Source organism: Patella vulgata, chromosome 4 (genome assembly GCF_932274485.2).
Source record: "Patella vulgata chromosome 4, xgPatVulg1.2, whole genome shotgun sequence".
NCBI lineage: Eukaryota > Metazoa > Mollusca > Gastropoda > Patellidae > Patella > Patella vulgata.
The window spans coordinates 52,443,398-52,467,193 of NC_065882.2; the positions used below are offsets into that span (position 1 = coordinate 52,443,398).

The 23,796-nt window shown below is 36.3% G+C and overlaps 2 protein-coding genes across 5 annotated transcripts in view; one reads left to right on the forward strand and one right to left on the reverse strand.

Moving 5' to 3' along the window:
- The window catches only part of LOC126818772 (unconventional myosin-IXa), a 79,396-nt gene extending 74,768 nt beyond the window's left edge, over window positions 1–4,628 (reverse strand). For all 4 annotated transcript variants that reach the window (XM_056100316.1, XM_056100314.1, XM_056100313.1 and 1 more), the window contains exons 1-2: window positions 4,474–4,628; window positions 145–1,139 (exon numbers count right to left, since the gene is read on the reverse strand). In XM_056100316.1, coding sequence (XP_055956291.1) covers window positions 145–1,017 — 873 coding nt within the window. In that variant the 5' untranslated portion in view covers window positions 1,018–1,139; window positions 4,474–4,628. The remainder of the gene's footprint in view (window positions 1–144; window positions 1,140–4,473) is intronic.
- Window positions 4,629–7,310: 2,682 nt separating this feature from the next.
- LOC126818776 (neuronal acetylcholine receptor subunit alpha-10) lies at window positions 7,311–21,197 on the forward strand. The gene is made up of 6 exons (XM_050546335.2): window positions 7,311–7,595; window positions 8,826–8,962; window positions 10,514–10,558; window positions 12,286–12,395; window positions 16,694–17,241; window positions 17,415–21,197. The coding sequence occupies exons 1-6, from the start codon at window positions 7,526–7,528 to the stop codon at window positions 18,038–18,040; spliced, it is 1,536 nt and encodes a 511-aa protein (XP_050402292.1). The 5' UTR covers window positions 7,311–7,525; the 3' UTR covers window positions 18,041–21,197.
- Window positions 21,198–23,796: the final 2,599 nt, after the last annotated feature.

A 23,796-nucleotide genomic window follows, 5' to 3' on the forward strand; every position in this document is an offset into this window, starting at 1 on the left:
AAGTATCCAGCACTAATACGTAATCTTTTTTTCCAATGTTTGTACAGAAATCTTTGAATATGGGGACTAAACAGGCCTACATTTACAAGCAAAGTACTATCCATTAAGGCCAACAATGTATCAGTAGGTCATTTTAATACATACCTCTAAAACAGGTCCAGCTCCCAAAATAGTTTGTTCCACACCACTTCCATGTAATCCTTTATGACTTAATGCAGTAAGATGATGTAATAATAAGTTTGTACTCTCCGTTTTACCCGAGCCCGATTCTCCCGATATCACAATACACTGATTCTTTTTAGTCCGTAACATGGTATAGTAGGCTGCATCCGCAATTGCAAATATATGGGGAGGTAACTCCCCCAGCCTTCTGTTTTGATACATTTTGACATACTTGGGATTATAGATGGGGAAAAATTTAAAGGGGTTCACAGCAATAAGAATAGATCCTACGTAGGTATAAATATTATCATTCTTAAATCTAGATTTCAAATTTTCCAACAATGTCATCTCATTGAGATTTGGCAAATTACACAAATCTGTATATTCCTTGTTTCCTTTTGGTTGGTTGAGAAAAGATATTAAAAACCTATCTGTGTCTTTACATTCTACCCATCCTGATGTACAAGAAACTTCAGGATCTTTTTTCCGCAAATAAAACCTGTAACCTGTCAATAGACCTTGACCCCTGTCGATATCCGCATTAATGATCTTCGGCCAGAGAAGTTGAATTCCGACTGGTGTATCCATGACTTCTAATCTCCGTTCTTTGCACAACTGGTCGCCAGAAATAAAGACTTCAGCTATTTCATAATTATCACTTTTGCCTAATTTCAATTTTTGTACCGCGACTCGGGTTATGTCAATGGCACAAGTATTTTTTTCTGCCTCTACGGAGACATATTCACTTTCCTGACTGAGCGGACCACTGTAAATCCGAATCATGTACGTTTCCATACTCTGCCGACGTATAATCTGGGTTGTAGTGGGTGGAATATGTACCTCTCGATACGCCATATTGAACTAAAAACATAAACAGACACACTAATCAACTGCTTCAACATGGCAGTCGATGACACTTCTACTACACCCTCCACTTCATATCATCAACAATTTAAAGAAGACATCTTTATTATGACCTAAAATAATGAAAAACAAAATCATTTAGTTCAAATAATTCAACATAATTAATAACCATGCACATTAGCTGTGCCAAAGAAAGGGAATCCAAAAATGGTGCGCATCTGAAAAAAAATCAAAAAATCATTAGGCCAGTAGTGCATACAGTAGATGAAAATATATTAACCTGTATGTGGAAATTTATTGTCCATTTTAATCCAATGGACCCAAGCCACAGTTCATTTTTGATTACATTAATGACTAATTATATACTAATTATGTATAATATGTACAGTATATAATATGAAACCTACACCCACATCAATTCACAGCAGTGACATAAATTGATAAATCCTGTTGAGGATAATATATGCGTATCATTCTGTACTATATGTATTTATTTTCACTATATAATATTGTCTGGTTACAATCATTTCCTATCACTATGATGACACTAGATGCTATTTTTAGAATATTCAACATGTCTAAATAAACAATACAGGCTCCTACTAAAACATAGGCCTACATGTGTGGTTCGACATGCATTGCAAATATCAAATAAACATGTATTTATCAAATTCAAAATCATATAGTATCAAGAACATGTAAGGCAACTGGAAATTGTTAGTACCAGTAAATAGATGATCAAGAAACGAAATATCATTAATATATTTGTGATTATTCAAAATTCGAAAATGTTTAAATTCTTATAAAAACAAAAATGACAAGATGATTGCCACATGGTAATGATGATATGTTAACCTGATTAAACATCAGTAGTGCCTTAAATTACTTTCTATCAAGATAAACATTTCAATGACAACCTTGTTAACTTATTCATTAAACACATCTGTACAGGATCTGGTTTAAAGAGAAAGGCTGTGTCATACATGCTCTCAGCCAAATGTTGATTCTGGGAGTTACCTACAATAATTATTACTGTTTTAAACAAAACATTGTTCTACAAAGGGAAGGTGTGCAGTTTTTGATAATTGAGACTTATTTTGAATGTTTTGACATAATATGCAATATCAGTTAATTTCTTGGTGTTATAAGCTTAGTTATAGTCTTTAAAGCTGGGCTTATGTCGACCTTACAATTGAGTGCAACTACGTTTTGGAAACTGGTTTCAACTGACTTTAATCACTATCAGTTCTGAGTCGACATAAGCGCTCTGAATTCATCTGTGCTTAGTTGCCCTCAATTGCTGATTTGTTAGACGTAAGCACACTTACAGAGAGAGAGAGAGAGAGAGAGAGAAATGGGGTTTAAAGTCCACTAGACACAAACTAGGTCACTTCGGGACTAACACACGGTTCATTTTTATTTAAATAATTCACTTGCACGTAGGGGTCTTTAGCAGTTGGAGGAAACCGGAGGTTGGACAGGCCCTACTCCTTGTCACGTACAACCGGGGAATCGAAACCCCACCAGTTGACTCAATGACCGACCGTATGATACAGCGTGCGCGTGCTAACCATTCGGCCATCCAACCCCCCAGCACACTTACAACCTACAAGTACCGGTAGTTGAAAGCAATTGCTTGCAGACATTAAGCTGAACAACGTAGCTAGAGTTTTTATTATCTGTAACATACATCGATCCATAAATTGCATGAATTATCATGCATGATTAACCTAATCTACAGTGAATATCAACAAAAGTTTGTTACTTGCATATTATATATATTAGCTGCAGTGCATATAAACGTGGACCTACTCCATAACTTTAACATGGATGGCTGATCAAACAGAAGTAATTATACTTGATAGGCCAACACAGCAGTAAATGGGTGTGTTGCCGATTCACTTCCTTTCTCTATAGCTTGTCATCATGACCTCTTTATTGTTAAATGTCTTAATACATACATGATACATCATACATGTAGATCACATGTGTTTAGATGTTATATACTTATACACGTATATATGCTATTTATCTATATCGAATTGCAATTTATTCATTTGAAATACACATTGGTGAACTAAAATATTGAAAGATCAATCTTGTAACTATTATAAAAGAAATATCATGTTCATGGTTCACCATCCTTATAAATAAATGCTGACCTTTTGGTGACAAACTTGTCAACATAAGGCATCCTCTGAAGATGATACAAATGGGACATTGTCAAATGAAAGCCTGCGCCAACAATGCACCTTGTGCAAAAAATATTATGCGCCTTATTGTAATCCGAATGAATCCAAGCCGGGAGATTATCTACTGATGACATTTTGATTCTCTTATTTTAAACCGACTGAATCCAAACCATTTTGATTTTGTTTTCTAAATGTAATGGTCAATAATCAGTTAGTGTGGATTAATCCTTGATATTTCCGATAAATGAAAATACCAATTAGCACCTTTAAGTCGGAATATATTTGATGAGTTTCTGTGTTGGCATAGCCATTTTGTCACAGCAATAAAAACTCTGCCATGGTAAATCCTGTGTCATTATAGGCCTGGCACAGTAGAAACTTTATAGATGGTCCAGAGAATGATTCATTTGTTTTGATAGATCGTTATTTTGCTTTTGCCCATGTGTTGTCTTCTTGGTTTCTTGTTATGTGCAGTGTGGTTCTTCTGCACTTACTATTTAGTACAGCTGACATCATTCCAAATTATTTGAGATTTATCATTCATGTTATTACAATATATAATCCTACAGTCAGATTATGTTAAATAAACATTCAATCCACAATCAGTTCAACTAATAATAGCCCTGGCCTTTGATAATATTATCATTAATAGTTTATATTATGTATGTTATAATATACATTATTACAGCACTGCCTTGTATACACATAGGATATATGGCATTTTGTTTAATACGCTAGGTAATATACATAATGAAATATTATACATTAAAATCTAAACAATGTATATTCAGTTGTGGGTATTGGACCATACACCTATTCGTTCATATAATATCAAGGTTTACACAATTATAACTAACATTTCAAAAGTATACACAATATCTGTATGATATTTATTAAATATAGTAACTGATACGCTTGGGTGCTTGTTCCATCATGTAGACACAGGAGTTACCAAGCTGTACAATGGTATTATTCGAAAGACGAAATACAGTGACTAAAACATTTCGTGATTTTTACAACGGAGTCTATGTACATACAATTCTACATTGTTATGTTTTGACTAATTTAGTCAGTGTTAAATGTTACTCTTCTATTCGTGGTAAATAAGCAAGTGACATTGAGAATTATATTCAACTCCTGGCTGAAATCATTTACAAGAAACGACAAGGAAAGTCACAAATGATTCGCCGAGTAGGATATTCATTTCTTGTCGATCTTATGGAGACATAATACATTATAGTGCATATGTACATACCTGCTACCTATCACAACGGTGGTTATTCCAAATCTAACATTTCATAGTATGGGTCATGATAATCCAAGTTTTATCTAATAATAGACGGGAATTCGTATATACCCCAGTTGTATACAATCCCTTAGGTGTATATCAACCACTCGTACCGTACATTGCTCGCCGTTAACCACGCACTTTATACAGATACTCGCTTCTGATTGGTTAATATATTTACCATCGTTAATAGCATATAGATAGGTGAAGGTATACTACAAACGCTTTCAAGAAAAATGCGTTCTACAATTAACTGTTTTCTGCATTTTATTATTTTTAAAACAATGCACGGGTGATCAAAATCCCTTTGCATAACAAAATTATATTTATATCACACATTGTTTTTTAGTATGTTTGGCTGCCGATAGATACGTCATTATTTTGACAGTGAAGTAATATAAATGCGCGTTATTTGATTGATGGGCCTCTATCCGCAATATGATAAGATCAAAATCAATTAAAAATGTCCGACACGCTTGAATGATAAAAAAGATTCAACATTCTTCCTCTGTGAATGTAAAAATAAAAATGATTTATTTTGTAAATACAAACTGGATGATAATTCGTTAAGGTATCAAAATGTTTTATTTAAAATCATCATAAGATCAAGATAAATTAATATTTTTAATTTTTAATGTCTAGCCGATTTTCTTTAGAGAACCAAGAAATAAAAGCTCGTTTACAATGTCCTTTAATAAAACATTATTAGCTGCTTATCAATTCAACGCGTGACATTCATATGGACGGAATTTTATATTGTTTTCGTGAAGATATACTACTAAAAAGTGTCAAAGAAAGTCACTTTGATATATTTATTGGGCATACAAACTTAGAGAAAGCGCAAAAAGAAAAATATGATATGCCCTCAAACGAATCAGTTTGGCCTGTCCAACCTCGTGGGTTTTCTCCGGGTCCTCCGGTTTCCTCCCACTGTTAAAGACTCTTACTGAAATAAAATTTAACCATATGTTAGTCCCGAAATGACCTAGTTATGTTTAGTGGACGTCAAGCTCTCTCTCTCTCTCTCTCTCGAATCGGGGATCACGTGGCTAAGTCGGTAAGACGCTGGCTCGCTAGCCTGGAGGTTGGGTGTTCGATCCCTGCATTTGCCGAGAAAGTTTACACAGATTTTCCGCCGTGCTTCCCCCCTTGTCAGTGATGCAGGACGGAGGGCTTGACAAGGACAGCTGTCTAGTTCTTTGAATAGTAGGCGATAGTGCCGCTGCCCGGGCAAAATTTCCCTCATAGCACACTGTATGGCGTATGCCAGTCTCCATTAGCCCAGCATAGGAGCAGAACAGTAGGACATTAAACCCCATTTCATTTCATTTCTCTCTCGAATCAGTTTGTGCGGTGTGGATAAGGGGAGACTACTACATTGATTAAGGCTTTCGCGTCTGCTGGCCACGGCTATTTCTCTGTTCCCCCAGAAGTCTGAAGTTCATAACGGTATCAGTATTTAGTAACCGTGTAAATACAAAGAACCAAGCCATAAAATGGATCATTAGATCATAATTAATAATATGATGCTCTGTATAATATACAAAGAAAGAGAGGACCCGGAGAAAACCCACGAGGATGGACAGGCGACGCTTATACTCCTTGTCACATCTAAGTGGGGAATAGAAACCACGTCGTTTGACTCAATGACAGATCTTGTGATTTCACGCACACGCGTTAAACCCCAAATATAAAGATTCGAGCCATAAATGAACCATTAGATCATAATAATATGTTGCTCTGTATAGTCCCAGATTAGGATAATTACATGGCTTAAGCCTTCCAAACTTCTGGATTTCCTCTGATATCCATGTTCAATTACTTGCGAAAAATAACGAGCGTTGGTGTAAATACGACCGGTAAATCGTTCACGATACTGATAGCGAGATAAGATCTTGGACTTCTTGACATGATTTAGATAGCCAATTTATAACAATAAATACATGTATTTTGTAGGAATTTTAACCACTTTCTAAAAACAAGTCAAGAACTTTGCTGGAGGATCGAACCTTCATGTGATAAAAAAAAATATATCTCAGGTCTGATTCATTCCATCAATTTCATTTCTGGTGTAAAACTATTTTACATATCCTTGTCAATTTATAAAAAAAGGTCACAAACTTTATCCCACTTCTAATCCTTCATTATAGGCACAATCTCCTATAATGACTTCAATAAAGGTTAAACCTTCTTTAAACAAAGGTAACATGATTTATTTAGACTACCTACCAAATATTGAGGTACGGCTAGTACACACGGACGGTACCTCGTGTGGCTCGGTTCCTCACGGAGAGAGAAACTGCATCGGTTAGATTTGGCTACCCGTTTTGATTTATCGTGTTGCTAGAGTGCTATTTAACAATCACAATTAATCAGTGTATAATTAATGTGTGATATGTTTTTTTTATGTCATATATTATTTCACCTGCCGAGTAGTGTATAGGTCTATAGTATTTCATATAAGCCGTTCATTTAGCCTTAAAAATTGCTAGGACTATTTAATTCATATTTTTTAGAGATTATTATTGAAAATAAACAGGTGGCGGATCTCGATTTATATTATCGATATTGTAAAATATTAATCATTTAAAAACAAAAAACAAAAACCATTGCTACACATGTATATTATTTCTTCTAATTTGAAACCACCTGCAGTCTGTGAAATCGATGTAAATGTGAAGTTAATAACTTTGTGAATAATTGGTTATTCCCCATAGTGTGGTGATAAATATTGTGGGGCTACCAGTAGAAAATGGGGTTGCTTAAACTTAATTAGAAGATTTTGTTATCTGTATACTGTTCGCTCGTGGTCAATCAATAAATCTTTCATCTAAGCCAAACCATCAGCCGCGCAGATATAGAACACAGCAGACTACTATAACGGATTCACGGCGCCATTTTGAGATACAGGAAGATGGATATTGGTAGCGGTTCCATGTTATATGTTGTTGTCTACAGGGATTTCATTGTTTTTGGATGATCTTTTTGTAGCTTAAGAAAGTAGATATCGTATTTCAAGATGCTTAGGATTTTGGCTGTCCTGATCGCTGTGTCTAGTGTACATAATGTTGTAAAATGTCTCCTCACAGGTGGGTAAACACAGACTTTAATCCTAGTATTAAACTGCACTATTTATATAACACGGGCCTAAATGCAGATGCTTTTATCGATTTAAATTTTGGAAATAGCAAAATGGGTGTAATCTTCTTATGTTGTGTTTGGTACAGAATATTGTCTGATACTATGTATGCCATACTAGCTTGACTGAATAGGGATATTCCGTTTCAATTAGTGGTGTACTTACATTGTATATGCGTGTATGGCAGCTCCCCCCCTCCCTACCCCCTTTCCCTCTCCACTTTTCATAATTACAAGCGAACAGGTAGTTCAAAGATCGCAAATTTCCATATTTCCACATTAGGCAATTCCTTCGGGTTGATCAGCTCCATAAAATAATACGGAACGAAACAAAGATTTCACTTTAATGAGATTGACCTGAATCATGCTGCACTTCTCTCCAATTTCTCCCTAATACAGGGTTATAAATCATTCTTATTTCAGCGCGCGATGAGCCGCAGTGGCTCAATGAATAAGACGTTGGCTCGCTAACTAGTTTATCTTGGTTTTACTACATGGTTACCCCTTGTCAGTATGGCCTGGTAAGGGACAACGTGCATGTAAGAGATCCCAATGTACACATTGGCGTGCATGTAAATTAACCCTTGGCATCTGTAATTTGATATAAGAGTAGGGCAAAATTTCACTCATAGCACACTGGCACACTATATAACGTATCCCGTCTTCATAATCCCAGTCGGAACAGATCAGTGGAACTTTAAACCCGATATCATGTATTTCAGCTTCCACGACTATTATCATGACATATCTCCTTTTAAAGCTGTAAGAATTCACACTTGTTTCTATTTATACTCGAATTCAATACTAGCCGCAGATTGTATTATACGGTCTAATTGTTATCTCAACTTGTTTGTAATGTGTAAATCAGATGTAAATATTTGTTTATAGAACCGATAATTTGCCATTCCGGTATACTGTAAAATCAATATAACTAACGTAATATTAAACGGATTGCGGCGGAAGTATTTGAAAGTGATGTAACATTAACAGTAATCTGGCTTGACTCATCATTTTAACAACAAATCTTACAAATATAGATTAAATATAGCGGGGAATTATTTTATGATAACTTATCATCAAGTTTTGTAATTTCCACGGCATGTGAATAATTGAAAATAAATTGAAAAGTAAGCATAATCAGATAAACCGAGTTTAGATTTCGCCTTTTTTCTTCTTTTCAGATAAGAAGCATGGCATAGAGTACCTGCTGTATCGAGATCTTTTTACCAACTATAACAACGGTGCTCGTCCAATTAGAAATGCTAGCGAGGCCCTGAACGTTGATTTTGGGTTGGCATTGAACCAAATTCTTGATCTGGTAAATATAGTCAATAGCAGACCTGTATACTTTACATACACCCCTCCCCTACTACACGAACACACGCGTAAACCCGCCAGTTGATTAAAGACCAGAGATCATAAACTGGACTCAATGCGAGCTGTACTGGACATTTCAAGCGAGATCTGTTGAAATTACCCACACGCACACACCAAAATTTGTTAGTAGTTGATTAAAGTATTGTTGATCAGAGACCTAAGAGTTTCAAAACCAGGAATCAATGGCAGCTTTATGAGACATTTCAAACGGAATCTGTGGAAATCAGACCGGAATCATTGTCTCGACGAAGACGCCAATTTTCCACACTGTAATATAAAATAAAGATATCAATGCAAATTTCCCCCCAGATAATGATGACTGGTTTGTCTGCAACCGTTGTCATGAATACGGATTATGTCATTATTGATAACCATCTGCATAACAAATCCAGACAATTTTGATTAAACTTTTTACATGAATAAATGCAAATGGGAATGTTGACTGATCGGTAAAATAATTATTTTGATAATATTATAAGATCATAATGAATTACATTTAGACACCGTTGAACAAAACACAACAAAAAGACACCACCATTCCTTGAACTGTTGACGCCATGTTATGTGGAAATTTGCATTCATATCACAGACACGATGACGTGTTCATGGTCAGTTAAATGATTCCCCCGAAAGCGTGAACGGCAAACAAAACTTGCGACTAGAGACTTGACTTTCGGTGACCCTTTCTATTCCTTCTATACAAGATACGATTTTATGATATATAGATATATAACACACGAATTTGTGATTTTCTTTTTCGGAAACTTTATAATTCCTGCCTATTTCTGGCTTTAGGAGGTTACGAAAATATTTAGCAATACATGCATAGGCTATCAATAATTTGTCTTGTAAAGGCTGACTACATTAATTTGTTTTCCATATACATATAGAAACATAAACCAATCAATGTTATTTTGTTCTTTTAAGGAGGAGTGGGGCGTTAGATCACTAAGGTCTGTCATTGAGTCGAGTGGCGTGGTTTCTACAAGGGATAGAGTCGCCTGTCCAACCTCGTGGGTCACGATGTCGATGGTTTACGACGGATGGGCCTGGCTAGGAACATCGTATATATAGTCGTTCGGGTTGTACGGAAAACTAATAAAAGAACCTTGGCGTTTATCATTCGATGAGGAGTAGACAGACACGCCGCTACCCGCCCGCCCCGCCCCCCACTACATACTTCATGGCATATTCCCATGTTCATTTGTTTGGTTGGTGCAGAAAAGTAGGACGTTAAACCCCATTTCATATACTGGTTCTTTTAAAGCGTGTAATGCTATTCAATATACGTATCTGCTAATTTGGGAATTTTAGAAAGTCATGTCATTGTTTAACCTTTTATAAGTTTCTATATGATTTCATATCGTTGGCTAAATGCTGCTGTATCAGGATTCGGCTCCTTGTAACTTAAATAATATTTACGAATGTGTAAGATATACATATATTTTAGCCTAAATATTATATTTATCTTTTACTTATCTTCTACCTACAGGAAGAAAAACGTCAAGTCCTGACCTCAGCTGTATGGATATATGAGGTTAGCATAGGATTATATAATAAGATCTTATACATTCCAGATCACGTCTTATCACAATAAACAAATAATTTAAGCATCCCGTAGAGACTAAAAGTAAATGTAGAAACCGAGATTTATCAATTAAAGAAGAACAGCTTTTACAATAACACCCTATTATTTACATCTGACTGTTAATTTGAAAGACATCTGTTCCGTCTTACACCCCCGTACGCCCTTGAAGCATATTGTTCTGGAGATGATAATCAATCCTTGGGGATTTCATTTCTTAATTTCATCAAATAGACTCACGCGCGCTTTAATGTCTTACATATATATCGCCTTTATGTGAATGATTATATAACAAATTGTGTGGGTTTATGATATTATTATAATATTATAAACCCACACAATTTGTTATATAATCATCCCCTTAAAGGTGATCTATATCTATAAGAAATTAAAGTCCGTATTTTATCCGCATCTAAATATAGGTCTAGTAATCTGCATAATTTTTGCTTGTTCACGAAATATAAACGAGTGTTTAAATTAACCCACATTTATGGATTGTCCAATGACACAATTATTTGACTTTCTTAAAAACCGTGTTATAGCTAATGTGATGGATGAAATCCATTTTGTCTCTGGAAGGCAATTGGTAATCATTTACAACTACGTCGGCCCTTCTGTGACTTACATAATAATGTATGCAAACAATAGACTTGCCATCGATTATTTTTTGCCAACATGCGATTTTGGTAACCGGTGGTATTGTCTTGAACACAACTATCAATATGCAAGTCGCATGTGAGCCATCTATAATCACGTTTTCAACCAATGCATAATGTAGAGTCTTCCATTGTGGAGGTTGCGGTCGGTCGGTGTGAGAATTCGCAATTCATTTTGGAAAAACTGGGGCTTCTAGTCCTAACTCCTCCTCGTCCCCCTCAATGACAATATAGCCATCAAAATTACCAAGGAATATAAATGGCACTTCAGTCTAATTGTTTGTTGTTTATGTAATGAAGTATTTAGGTTTTAAAGTTCCAACAGACCAGAATAAAAGTTAAGTTGAAAGTTTTAAACCATTATACTCAATCATACGCAATAGCTTGGTGGTCAAAAAAGTATTCAAATCATTCATTTAGAATTTAAAGGAGCTAACAAAATCATTCGGTTTACGACAAAATAAAGTATTGAATTTTGTTGATTTGATTTGTTTTATTCCTGGGACAGGCTTAGAAAGTTTAAGCAGAAATCGGCTAGTTTGCTCATTTTAGCATAATTTTTGGCTTACAGTGTCGATAGTCAATAGACGTAAAATTTTCAACGAACAAAGACAGATTGGCATCCCACAATCAAATCAACATATAGAATCCGATGAAATCGAAAATTTAATGGGTTTTCTTTTTGTCCCCAAATTAAAAATTTACACGGATTACTGTGGATTTCACAAGGCCATCGTTATGCCCTCGGCAAATAATGGAATTATTATGCTATTTTGTGTACAATATTTTGACTTTCGTGAAAGATCTGGATTGTTGTGGCTATAAACAAAATGAGTTTGGACACCAACGACATACAGCAGGTGTATGTATAAGTGCCTTTAAGGTTATTGACTAAATACATATATAGAACTGGCACTTTTGAATGTATCACCACAAAGTTGGTAGAACTAGCGTTTGGTACGCGAAAAATGCTTTTAAATCTATTATTCTATACATTACAAACAGATGTCCTTATATTGCCAGGAATGGTTCGATGACAATCTTCAATGGGATCCTGATAAATATAATGGTTTAGATACGCTGATCATACCATCCACTAGAATATGGCTCCCCGATGTATTTCTCTTTAATACGTAAGTAATGTATATGCATTTAAATGATATGTAGCCTAAATCGTACCCCAAAGTTATTAGATCTGTGCATGTTAGGGCATTTTCTTGTGGTTCTCCGGTTTCCTGCTTGTAAGAGAATCAATAAATTAAATTACCTAATGGTGTAGTGTTGACGATAACCTCCATTACTGCCACTGGCAGATTTCGACTTATGACGACCACTCGGCAAACCTCAGCAGACTCCGGTACCATATCTAGCTTCGGCTGTATGAAGGTAAGTGATCACACTGATCAGAAGTGAATATTTGCTAGGCCGCTACAATCACTGATAAAGATGACATCGATGCGACTTAATGAGCCACAAATATTAACCTTTTTCCTCGGACAAATTAAATTCTAAAACATTTTTTTTGATGTATTAGAAAAATAAATAAAGACGTTTGAAGTATTTGTAGGTAAAAATTATGTCCTGTTTTGTGTAAATGGGTATTAAAATGAGTAACAGGCATCATTTCGCCCGAACCAGTAACGTCTTACGTAAACAATGCAGGCGTCATTGAGCCAGTGATTGACCCGCGTGATATGATGTCACGTGTCGAAGGCATTCATCTTTTACAGAGATATTAGAAGACTTTCGTAATACTCTGTAAAACAGATTGGTAAGTGATATGTAGCTACACCCATACAATTGTGATACGGCTACCGGTTTACTTATTACGTCGTTCGAAGATTGTGTAGAGTTTTCATTGCAAAGTTGTCCTTTGTTAAAAGAAAATCGGAGAATCAAGAAAGTACATAACAAACAATATATTATATACAGTTTTTTTTTTTAGATAAATCACTCTTCACAGGCGTCTTCATGGGCGCCGTCATATTTAATCCGGGTACTTGACAGTACAGCCGAGGTTAGATGTAGGGTACCGGAATTACCGAGGTTTGCCGAGTGTCTGCGTCTTTTCAGGCTTGCATTCGAATTAGGATTAGTTATTACCCCCCTTTATCTCGGTACCTAGTAATGTGAGCCGCGTTGGCCCAGTGGGTACGGCACTGGCTCACTAATCAGGAAATCATGGGTTCCATGACGGGATTGCCGAAAAATTTCTCCCCTTGTCAGTGGTACAGGTAGGATGATCTGACAAGGGCACCTTCTAGTCGTTCGGATGAAATGAAAAACCGAAAAAACTGTGCACACGTTAACGAGCACTTAGAAGAACCTTTTGCAGTTGGAATTCGATATAATGCCATGGAAAACGCATCACTTAGTTTTTCGTATAACAAAATGATCCTGTAAACATATCTTATTTATTTTGCTTCTTATTGAGAACAATATTCAAATGGGAACACATCAATAACAACACATTTGTACACTTACAGATGTTTAATCTGTAATCAACGGTACAAAGTCAGAGGGGTCAAAACCAAAAGTACGACACAGATGTCAGTAGCGCGTGTGTCCTCCACGGGCTCTTAAGCACACTGTGCAGCGACGTCGCATGGAATTTACCAATGTTTGAAAGAAGGCCTGGGGCAAATTGTTCCATTCTTGGACAAGAGCAGCTTCTAAAGCAGCAATGGTGTTCCACTGTGGTCTCCGATACAGACGGCTTCCAATCTCATCCCAGACATGTTCTATCGGTGTCAAGTCCTTAGACATGGCTGGCCAGTCCAAGACATTGATGTTGTTAGCAGCCAGGTAGTCCATACTAAAACGGGCGTTATGCGGACGTGCATTATCCTGTTGGAAGTGCTGAAGTTGTGGGTGCGCTCGAAACATCGGAACAACAATTGGTTGCAAGACATCATCACGATAGGCTACAGCAATAACGCGACCCCTGCAAATGTGTAGGGCGGTCCGGTGATGAAATGTGAAGCCTCCCCACACCATTACACTTCCCCCGACCCATCGATTCGTTTCGAAGACGCAGCAGTCTGCAAGATGTTCCCCAAAACGTCTCCACCCACGTTGACGGCCATCAGCGTGATAAAGATGAAAGCGACTCTCATCACTGAAGAGCACACTTTGCCAGTCTACTCTTCTCCATGTCTGGTGTCCTTGAGCCCATATCAGACGCCGCTGACGGTGATGATCCCTGAGGATAGCTCCAACATAAGGTCGTCGTGCACGGAGTCCTACTTCTCTTAGACGACGTCTTACGGTGTTGGCACTTACTGGTCCTTGTCTTCCGACGACTGCTGCACCTGTTCGAGTCGCTGGGCGGAATCTGTCACGCAGATGAGTGACCCGGATGTAGCGGTCTTGAGCCTGGGTTGTAACGCGTTGTGGACCAGGACGTTGACGGTCACGTGTTGATCCAGTAACTGGAACACGTTCCACCAACCTTACAATAGTGGACTGATGACAATTGAAGTGTCTGGCAATAGCACGTGTAGACATGCCAGCCCTGGACGTTCCCATGGCTTCATTCCGTTGATTTTCAGTAAGTCTCGGCATCTCTAGCTCGATTCCTTCACACGTCCAACACTAAATTACGACAGGTTGACATTTCACAGTTCATGTACTGCACATTAAGTTGAAAACATGCTTTTAAAGGGCTCACACACAATGCTGCACGTGAATATTGGGTTTTTCATGTGCATCTCGTGCAATCTTTTTTTTAGCACACGGGCCGATATTTTTTGCGTTTGGGAGCATTGTGTGAAACAATAGTTCATAGTATTACATAATATTATACATACAAAACCACCTAGTAATAAAAAAAAAGTGATGCGTTTTCCATGGCGCTCAGTATAGTAGGCCGGGAAAACTCTTAATCATAGCAAACTACACCCGTATGCAGAAAAGTAGGACATTAAATCCCATTTCATTTCCTTTCCGTTCCGTATATTTATAGCAATTCCCTCATTCCCCCCTTTCCCCTTTTTCATGGCATTTTTGTTAACCTTTTGGTCTAGAATTGAATAATTGGGTGAATAGTCGTGATTTTAAATTTGGGAAATCACATACAAAACGACACCATAACTCATAGATATTCCTAGCAAAAATCAAGCTGGTCCACATTCTTCAATATATTTATCAGATTATCGTGCCAAGTAGGGCTTTTTGTGGTTATACAGATTAAGACCATCGGAATGTTCAAAAAACTTTATAGGTCAAGGAACGGCATGGATTTAATGGGAGATGTACTAGTCTGAGCACTGTCGATCTTTTGTAGTTGTCTCCCCTGAATCACTGGAACCATTCTGCCTCCAATCAATTCTGAATGCCGTGCCGGATTTACCTACAGGCTTCAAACACTAAAGAGAGAGAGAGAGAAATGGGGTTTAACGTCCACTCGACACAAATTAGGTCATTTCGGGACTAACATATGGTTTTAATTTTATTTACATAATTCGCTTGCGCGTAAGGGTCTTTAGCTGTGGGAGAAAACCGGAGGACCCGGAGAAAACCCACGAGGTTGGACAGGCGACCCTACTCCTTGTCACGTACAACCGGGGATTCGAAACCACGCCAGTCGACTCAATGACAGACTTTATGATACAGCACGCGCACGTTAACCATTCAGCCATCCAACCCCCCTCAAACACTAAAACCTGAGATCAAGGTGTATAATATTGTGGACACTGTCATAAGCCTTTCTTAGTCGCACTATCGTCATCATTCTTGGTTTGACTCAATAGTGTTTAAAATGCACTTCCATCTTCCGGTAGTCGTGAGCGTGGAGGATTGGGAGGGGCCTCATACGTTGAATAACCTAAATCTAGCACTGTCATTATTCGTTGCATTTTAAATTTTGAAATAGACTCGGGGTGAGGATGCAGGATTTTGAACATTTGGAATTTGCAAGTCTCCTAGCTTATATACAACATCAGTGCCCCCATGATCACTAACAAGGACTTCAAGGTGCAATTAGAAAATAATTTTGAAATGGAAAGAGGTGCGGGAATTCCGACCATTTACATATATACTCTACAGTTATCGTGTCTTTTATTTGGATAAATAGTACAATTCACTCCATAAATACATCCTATGCGGTGGCGTGCAGAGAGTGGTACATGAGGCATCCAAGCAAAGTGTGGAATCAAAAATTGAAGTTTGACATTATCGCTGAACGTTGTTAACTTTGTTGTACATATCCTATTTAATTGAATAAAAAGCTTATACTTTCATCTGTTTTCACAAATTTAAAATGTTATCATTTCTCGTATTTCTGAGTACCGGGTGCTGCAAATGAGTCTTGAGGGGGTGGGGAGGGGGTCCAATCAAGGAGCTGACCCCGGGCATCACCAAACCTCTGCACGCCACTACTTCAAGTTCGTTTTGAGGATAACATTAAGACAAACGGATATTTTTATTTTAGGGCTGGTGAAAATCTGGACGGATTTGTGAACGTCACCGGAAGCAAGGCAATGGTGCGTTATGATGGCTTGATTAGATGGATGATACCAATAATGCTAAAAAGTTCCTGTGGTGTTGACGTCACTTATTTTCCTTACGATTATCAGAAATGCGAACTGCGCTTCGGGTCATGGGTTTACGACATCACACAAATGGACATGCATTTAAAACCAGCGGAAGTGGACATATCGAGCTACGTTGTTAACAGTGAATATGATTTGATTAATGTTAGTGTGACCCGGAGTCTTGTCGATGGGTCTTGTTGCCCTGGCGGAGGAACACATTCTATTATCAGCGTATTTATTCATGTAAAAAGGAAATCATTATATTATGACTATATTGTTATAGCCCCGACCATTATGTTGTGTTTTATGACTCTTTTCACGTTTTTCCTACCGTGCCATAAAGGAGAAAAGATTGCCATCGGTTTAACAGTGTTTTTAACCTTGTATGTTGTTCAGTTGTTTATAGCTGAGAATGTTCCAGATACGAATTCTACACCAATATTAGGTGAGTTGTTTTCATTGGTAGCAGAGGTACATGCCATCTGCAACACACCCACAACCATAGATATCATAAATTTCATCAACAATGATACCATAACTAGCCAAAAACATCTGAATTTATTAAATATCCAAAAATGTCATTAAAGTTTAGTCTCCATATTTTACTTTTATTTTAAGGTGTGTTCCTGCTTATGGTCATGACGTTCAACTGTGTATCACTTATCATGGCTACTTTAGTAATGAACATCAAAAAACGAGGCGAAGAAGAAAAATGCCCGGATGTTCCAAAATGGTTGTTATGGCTGTGTCATGTAGTGCTCAGCAAAATAGCTTTAACTAAGTTCGTTTGGCAAGACACCTGTCCTGGGGTAGAAGAAAAGGATGAAGATGTGATGGAACCCGATTCTAAGTCCTGCATTCAGAATCATCATTTCAAGAACCAAGAACCCATTTCTAACGCGGATTCTGACAAATCACGCAATCTAGATAATGAGGTCGCAGTAATAAATGATTACACGAGTACAAATACTTCCCGATTCAAAGTCAGAAACAGAAAATTTGTGTCACCCTCTGAGAGAAATGACGTTATTTGTGAACCCATGTTACAAAATACTAATTTCCAACACGACAATAACGTTAAAAGTGCTTACGATCACGCACTGTTTATGAGACGTCAGTGGTTCTTTGTTGCTGAGGTAGTTGATAAGTTTTCCTTCCTTATTTATTTGATTTCAATGTCTTTCTCTATCTTAATGGTATTGTTTGTTATACCATTTTATTTCAGTGATGCCAGAACAGCATGAAATGAGGTTTCTCAAACTCCGATTTAAATACAATGATTTTATCAAGATGGAACCAAATTAGGATTTGTGACATCAGCGACATTGAAAAATGGCGCAAATCTTTTAAATGGTCGTTATTCGAAACATTATATTCCTCTAATAAACATGACAACTCTTGGGTGAGATTTCAAACGTAGGCAGGAATGGTTAGATCTTTTAGTTCAGTGTTCTTGATACACAGTGTTAATAATATTGTTGCATTTAGATATTTTGGTATGCATTTATCTAATTGAGTAAATGTTTTGTATATAATTATAATGTATTGGAGTTATTAACGGCATAATAATTATTAATCCACAAACCATGATATAAATAAACGACTTCCGATTTATGTATGTCAGTCCGCAAACCTGGCAATATTTATATGAAAAATAACCCAATGAACAATGTACAGCTTTTATAATACAACGACTGTAAAATATCTCTATAATTCTTGAGAATTATTATGTTATCAGCAGCCTTATAAGTAATGTAATTTGCAAACCTGGGTGAAAGTTACAATAAATATGACCATGCTGGACCGTGTCTATAGAGTTTGGCAAAAAAGGTTACCGAGCAGACAAATATGTGTGAGGTCCTTGTCAACAGTTCCAAAGAGACTGAAATAATATTAAAAGTTTATAATACTACTTAGCAATAATCAATTACTCCCATGCAAAACACATCAAAGGACGCGTGCCCACGTGGGGAGCATGTGGTGCAGCGAGCTGAGAAAAAGGGATTCCTTATGTGTGGAGTCATTAAAATCCCTATTATTATCTAGATATATATATATGTATCTTAAATGCGATGGCAAGATATAATAGTTGTTGATTATGATTTCGCAGTACCATTACGATGTATAGGGATGATTTGTCTACATAAATCTCTCACCACCCGAAATCTATGATATTTTGATGTAATACTGTTTGGTCAGGCGAACAGAATGAACGATTTCCATCGATATAATCTATTGATATTAATCTTTTGACCTATTTCTTATGTATAAACCCATCCCACATTAGTATCACGTCTATACTGGGAGGTAGAATTTGTCCAGCTTTAGATAATACCATAAAAGTCAACTATGTTTACGTAATCATAATGTTACGGCCATGGAGGAGAAGGAGCAAGTTTATAGATCCATGTGAGGGATGTATAATATGAATAAGTGGTGTAATGTTTCTAAGAATATCAATCATAAAGAGCATTACAAACAATCATGGCATTATTATCGTAGAAAAGATTGGATCTGTCTACCAACCTGACAACATGGCGCTTTAAGGAATAATAAATAGTTAAAAAATAGAATATATCCTTATGAATGATTGATCGGCTCATATTTGACATTTTGGTATTAGTCGATTGCATTCTTATACTTATAATATAATATTATTGTCTCTTTCTACAAGCTGGCACGGGGACCTATTTTCAATAAATCAAACAAAGCAAACCCTCTAACAAAAGATTTTATTTTTTAGCATTTAAAACCATGCATTGTTACTTATAAGATTCTCCTGGTCATTGTCTGGTGACAATTTGATGTGTTTGAACAAATCAAGAGACTTGTTATAAAACCATATTAAGAGAGTTCATAAAAAATGTTGAATGTAATATAATATGTGACTGTAGCAAGTAGAGCAATAAAACTCAGATTTCCTTTTTTTGATCTCTTGATTATGATCTGTAGTTTATCTAAACTCAAGGAAAAGTGAAATCTGTGTTGAACGGGAAGCTAAATACCTGTGAATGGGGTTTAAATCAAACAATAGCGACACTGTTCTTATCTAGTTAATTAAAATAGCCTCATCTTCTGACTTTCAAGTAATGACGACTGTCGTGAACGATATCGGATAGGTTACTTTTTAATTTATGAATTTTTTGGGGGAAATTCACACTGTAACCCATTTCCCATATATTTTTGGACCATGAACTGAACCCCAAGCGTTACTCTAGTATACCGGATCAAGACACATGGGTTCCCTGTCGCACGTAAGTAAATGGAGGGCCACTGCCCAGCCAAACCTACCAGAAAAGGTTTATATTTATATTAAAGTTGATTATTTACAAATGTTATTGATTATTTAATGATTTGAATACACAATTTAGTTTTTAAAAAGTACAATCTCAAATCACTGAATACCCCATGGTTAGTAATATATGTCAAATATCAAATTGTTGTTCAGTAAACTTAAATCAAAAAATGAAATGAAATGAAATGGGGTTTAACGTCCTACTGGTTTGCTCCGAAGTGTGCTATGAGGGATATTTTGCCCGGACAGCGGCACTACGGCCTACTCTTATATCGAATTCCAACTGTCAAGGGATCTTTTACGTGCACGCCAATGTGTACACGGGACCTCGGTTTTTCGTTTAATCCGAATGACTAGACTGCTGTCCTTGTCAGGCCCTCCGTCCTGCATCACTGACGCGGGGGAACCACTCCGGAAAATCTGGATGAAAAAGCTTCAATCAAATTAGTTGCTTACGTACCTTTACTGCACTAAGGTTATCAATGATATCTGCCATGTCCAATTAATTATTGATAAAAGTCACCTTCAATGTTCAGCAATGTTCAGTCATTCTTGCGCCATAGTGGAATACAGAGTTGATTTAAGCGCAAATATAATTCTAATATTTAAATCATAGTATATAAATAAAATAAAATAACCGTTGTAAAATAAATTAATTTATTATGGGGTACAATTCAAAGAAAACCCTTAGCTATAAAAATTATATATAAACTCTAAGAATTTTGTTGTTCTGGTCCTTCTTGTCCTTCTTTTTTGGGGACAACCCTCTTCGTAAAAAGGCTCTGCCAATTCAACTACCCGAGACATGACAATTGGCATGCTTGTTCCTTGGAGAATTGCGAATTATTTGCCGGACTTCGAGTTGATTTATAGTACGCTCGTACTTATTAGAGATACTAGCTTTCCATGATTCACCGGATTATTTGAAGACACGAATAACATGATACTTACCCAAATTATTTTTTATAACGTGTCCAAGAAAACAAAGGGTAGATCTCCCACCACTTTCTGTTTGGACATCAGAATTACATTTTGGTAAACTACCTGAATTATCAATCTGTTTTTGTTAATATACAGTTTCGACCAGGACAACATGTATTGTGTGTTTGTTTTTATTTTGTACCTTTTTGTGGGAAATAGAAATAATTGTTTAATTTAGTGGTTTTTATTGGTAATAAAGTTCAACCAGACTGTTTTGTACTATAAGCCAATTCGGAAGATTAATAATACATGCGCATGTGCCTTAATACTATTATGCATTCATCTAATTCCAGAGCCATGTGCTCTAAAGTGCAAATAATCAAATTACAATTATGTTTTGCTATCGCTGGGGATAACATTTTGAATTTTAAATGTTTTCCTTTTGAGACATTACACAAGTCTCACCAGAACAATAAGGTAATATTACCCTGGACATGTGATCAGATAAATTTGAGTTAGCCTACTCTTAAAATAAAAAACGTTTATGGACTCCAGACCGGGAGTATAACGAAACCAGAAACTGTAATCCCGATGGGATGGTAAACCATACACAGAATGACGCATCATCAACTGGAAAATCATCCTGTTTTCAGTATCGTTATAACCTTTACTTTTCAGTTGCTTATTTGAACTGACTTCCATTTATAAAACCACAACACGAAGAAACTGTCGACAAGAGTTAATTAAATTCAGAACGTTACATAACGCAAGGGATTGGCCAAGACCTTTGCGTGCCATTAAGGTTATTTACAGCCGACTGTAAAATAAATGTCGCCTATTCAATCATGTTGATGTTTGCCAATAGTCAATGTTGATATTCAAAGATAACATTTTAGGATTTCAAGTATAAAGTCTTTTAGACATCGTCTCGGCAACTGATTAACTTTCTTTTGTGTGAATGCCTTCAGCAGTGATTATGTTTCAACTAAATACAACATTTCTTGATAATATTTGAACATGAGAACTATTATTACTTTTATGATGTAGAAGTTGGTTATTCAAAACATATTTTGGTGTTAATGAAAAAATCAGTATGTTTTCTTCCTGAAAATAACCCGAAATATTCCTATTCCTAGTAGAGCCTATTTGCTTTTGTATGAATTAAGATTTTTTCTTCTGATTAATCAACATTTTGATATAAACCCAGACATAATTACACAAATCCTATCTAGTACTTAAAAATGTTAAAGAATTCATACCAAAAGACATGTATTTTAATAGTTAGGTAGTAATATTTGCTTTTTGGTATCATGCAGGAGATGCAAAAAATGCTTACTCATAGCTCACACGTACTTAAATTTGGCATCTATGTTGATCTAGAACGCCATTATGTTCAATTTAATACGTTGTCTGGAATGCAAAGAAATAGGTTATCGAACATAACATATATACTTTAATTTCGCATTTATACATGTGGTCTATGTTAATCTAGGGCGACATTATGTTCAATCTGTGTGGCAAAATATATGTTTAACATAACATTCATTAAGAGTTCATTTTTTATTGGTTGAATTTCCCATGGCTGTCGGTTTTCCGCTTCAAAAACGACACGCAAATAATATTGACTACTTCATTTTTGCCGACCATTTCTCGGTAAGCATTTTTAATAATTATCTTTAAAATCTTATCGTGTTGTCACATTCCCGGTGTGTTTAGTAAATATAATAACTCCAGGTAAAAAAAACCCAAACTAATAACAGAAATAAGATCGTAGTAATATGTAAAATTGCCTTTATCATTTAGTAGTCTTGTGCGAATAATATATATGCACAAACATAATATATCTTTAAAAGCGTAACCTACTTGTTGACAGAAACACGAACTTGGTTCGTCTTCTGCCGGATATCTCATTAAGAAAATTTAATGTTGTTTTCTCGATCATCTGAAATGAAAAACGATCTTTGAAGTAGGTGTTGTGCTATTAGGGTTATTGACTTGATCTCGAGGAAACAGGCTCACATGAGAGAGATTAGACTGGATAAATATAGGAAAATAAGGACATCAAAGTTTTACTATCAAATGTTAATTCATTATGGCAATTCGGTGTATTTTAAGAGCGTTCGACTTGTAATATGGATCCGACCTTTAACGTCAGCCTCAGTCTCTTATCATCTAAATAGATAAGAGTCAAAGGTATAAGCATCAAAGCGCTTTGTTTCCCGATTAACTAAATGAGCTCAGGTTTTTTTTCAAGTTAACGTGGTTTAACAGGATGATATAAATCAAGGTGCATCTCTGTGATCTCGTTTTATTAATGATATGAATTAATGATAATACATATACTATCTTCTATATTAATAATTCGTATTATACTAAACATGAAAGGGAGAGTACCTTAATACTTAAATGTAATGTAAAGTAACATACCTACACTCACAGGTCCGTGAGAACGAAATTTTAAGAACGCGCCCACGGGAGCATTGGCCAGATGGGCTACAGCTGCCTTTTATAATTTGAAAAAAAAATGGGTATATAGGATGGGGTACTACCAGAACACGTAAATATTAAAAACATCAGATTGACCCAACAGTTCATGACAAAATCTTGAGAAAACACAGTTTCCATGAGGAAAAATGGCCCATTTCGCTATTTATATAATTTCATATAAGTGGTTTGGCTACTCACTGTCAACTATTGAAGTTCCTTTTACAAAGATGTATGTTTTAACTTGATTGCCCGAAGGAGGCACGGCTACTATGATGAAATCCGCTTTCCGATTTGCTT

Excerpts from the sequence above, each read along its gene's own strand:
- LOC126818776 (XM_050546335.2), top strand. The coding sequence starts at position 7,526 with ATGCTTAGGATTTTGGCTGTCCTGATCGCTGTGTCTAGTGTACATAAT. Across the intron at positions 8,963-10,513 it reads TGAACCAAATTCTTGATCTG|GAAGAAAAACGTCAAGTCCT; the intron begins GTAAATATAGTC and ends TTCTACCTACAG. Across the intron at positions 17,242-17,414 it reads GAATTCTACACCAATATTAG|GTGTGTTCCTGCTTATGGTC; the intron begins GTGAGTTGTTTT and ends TTTTATTTTAAG.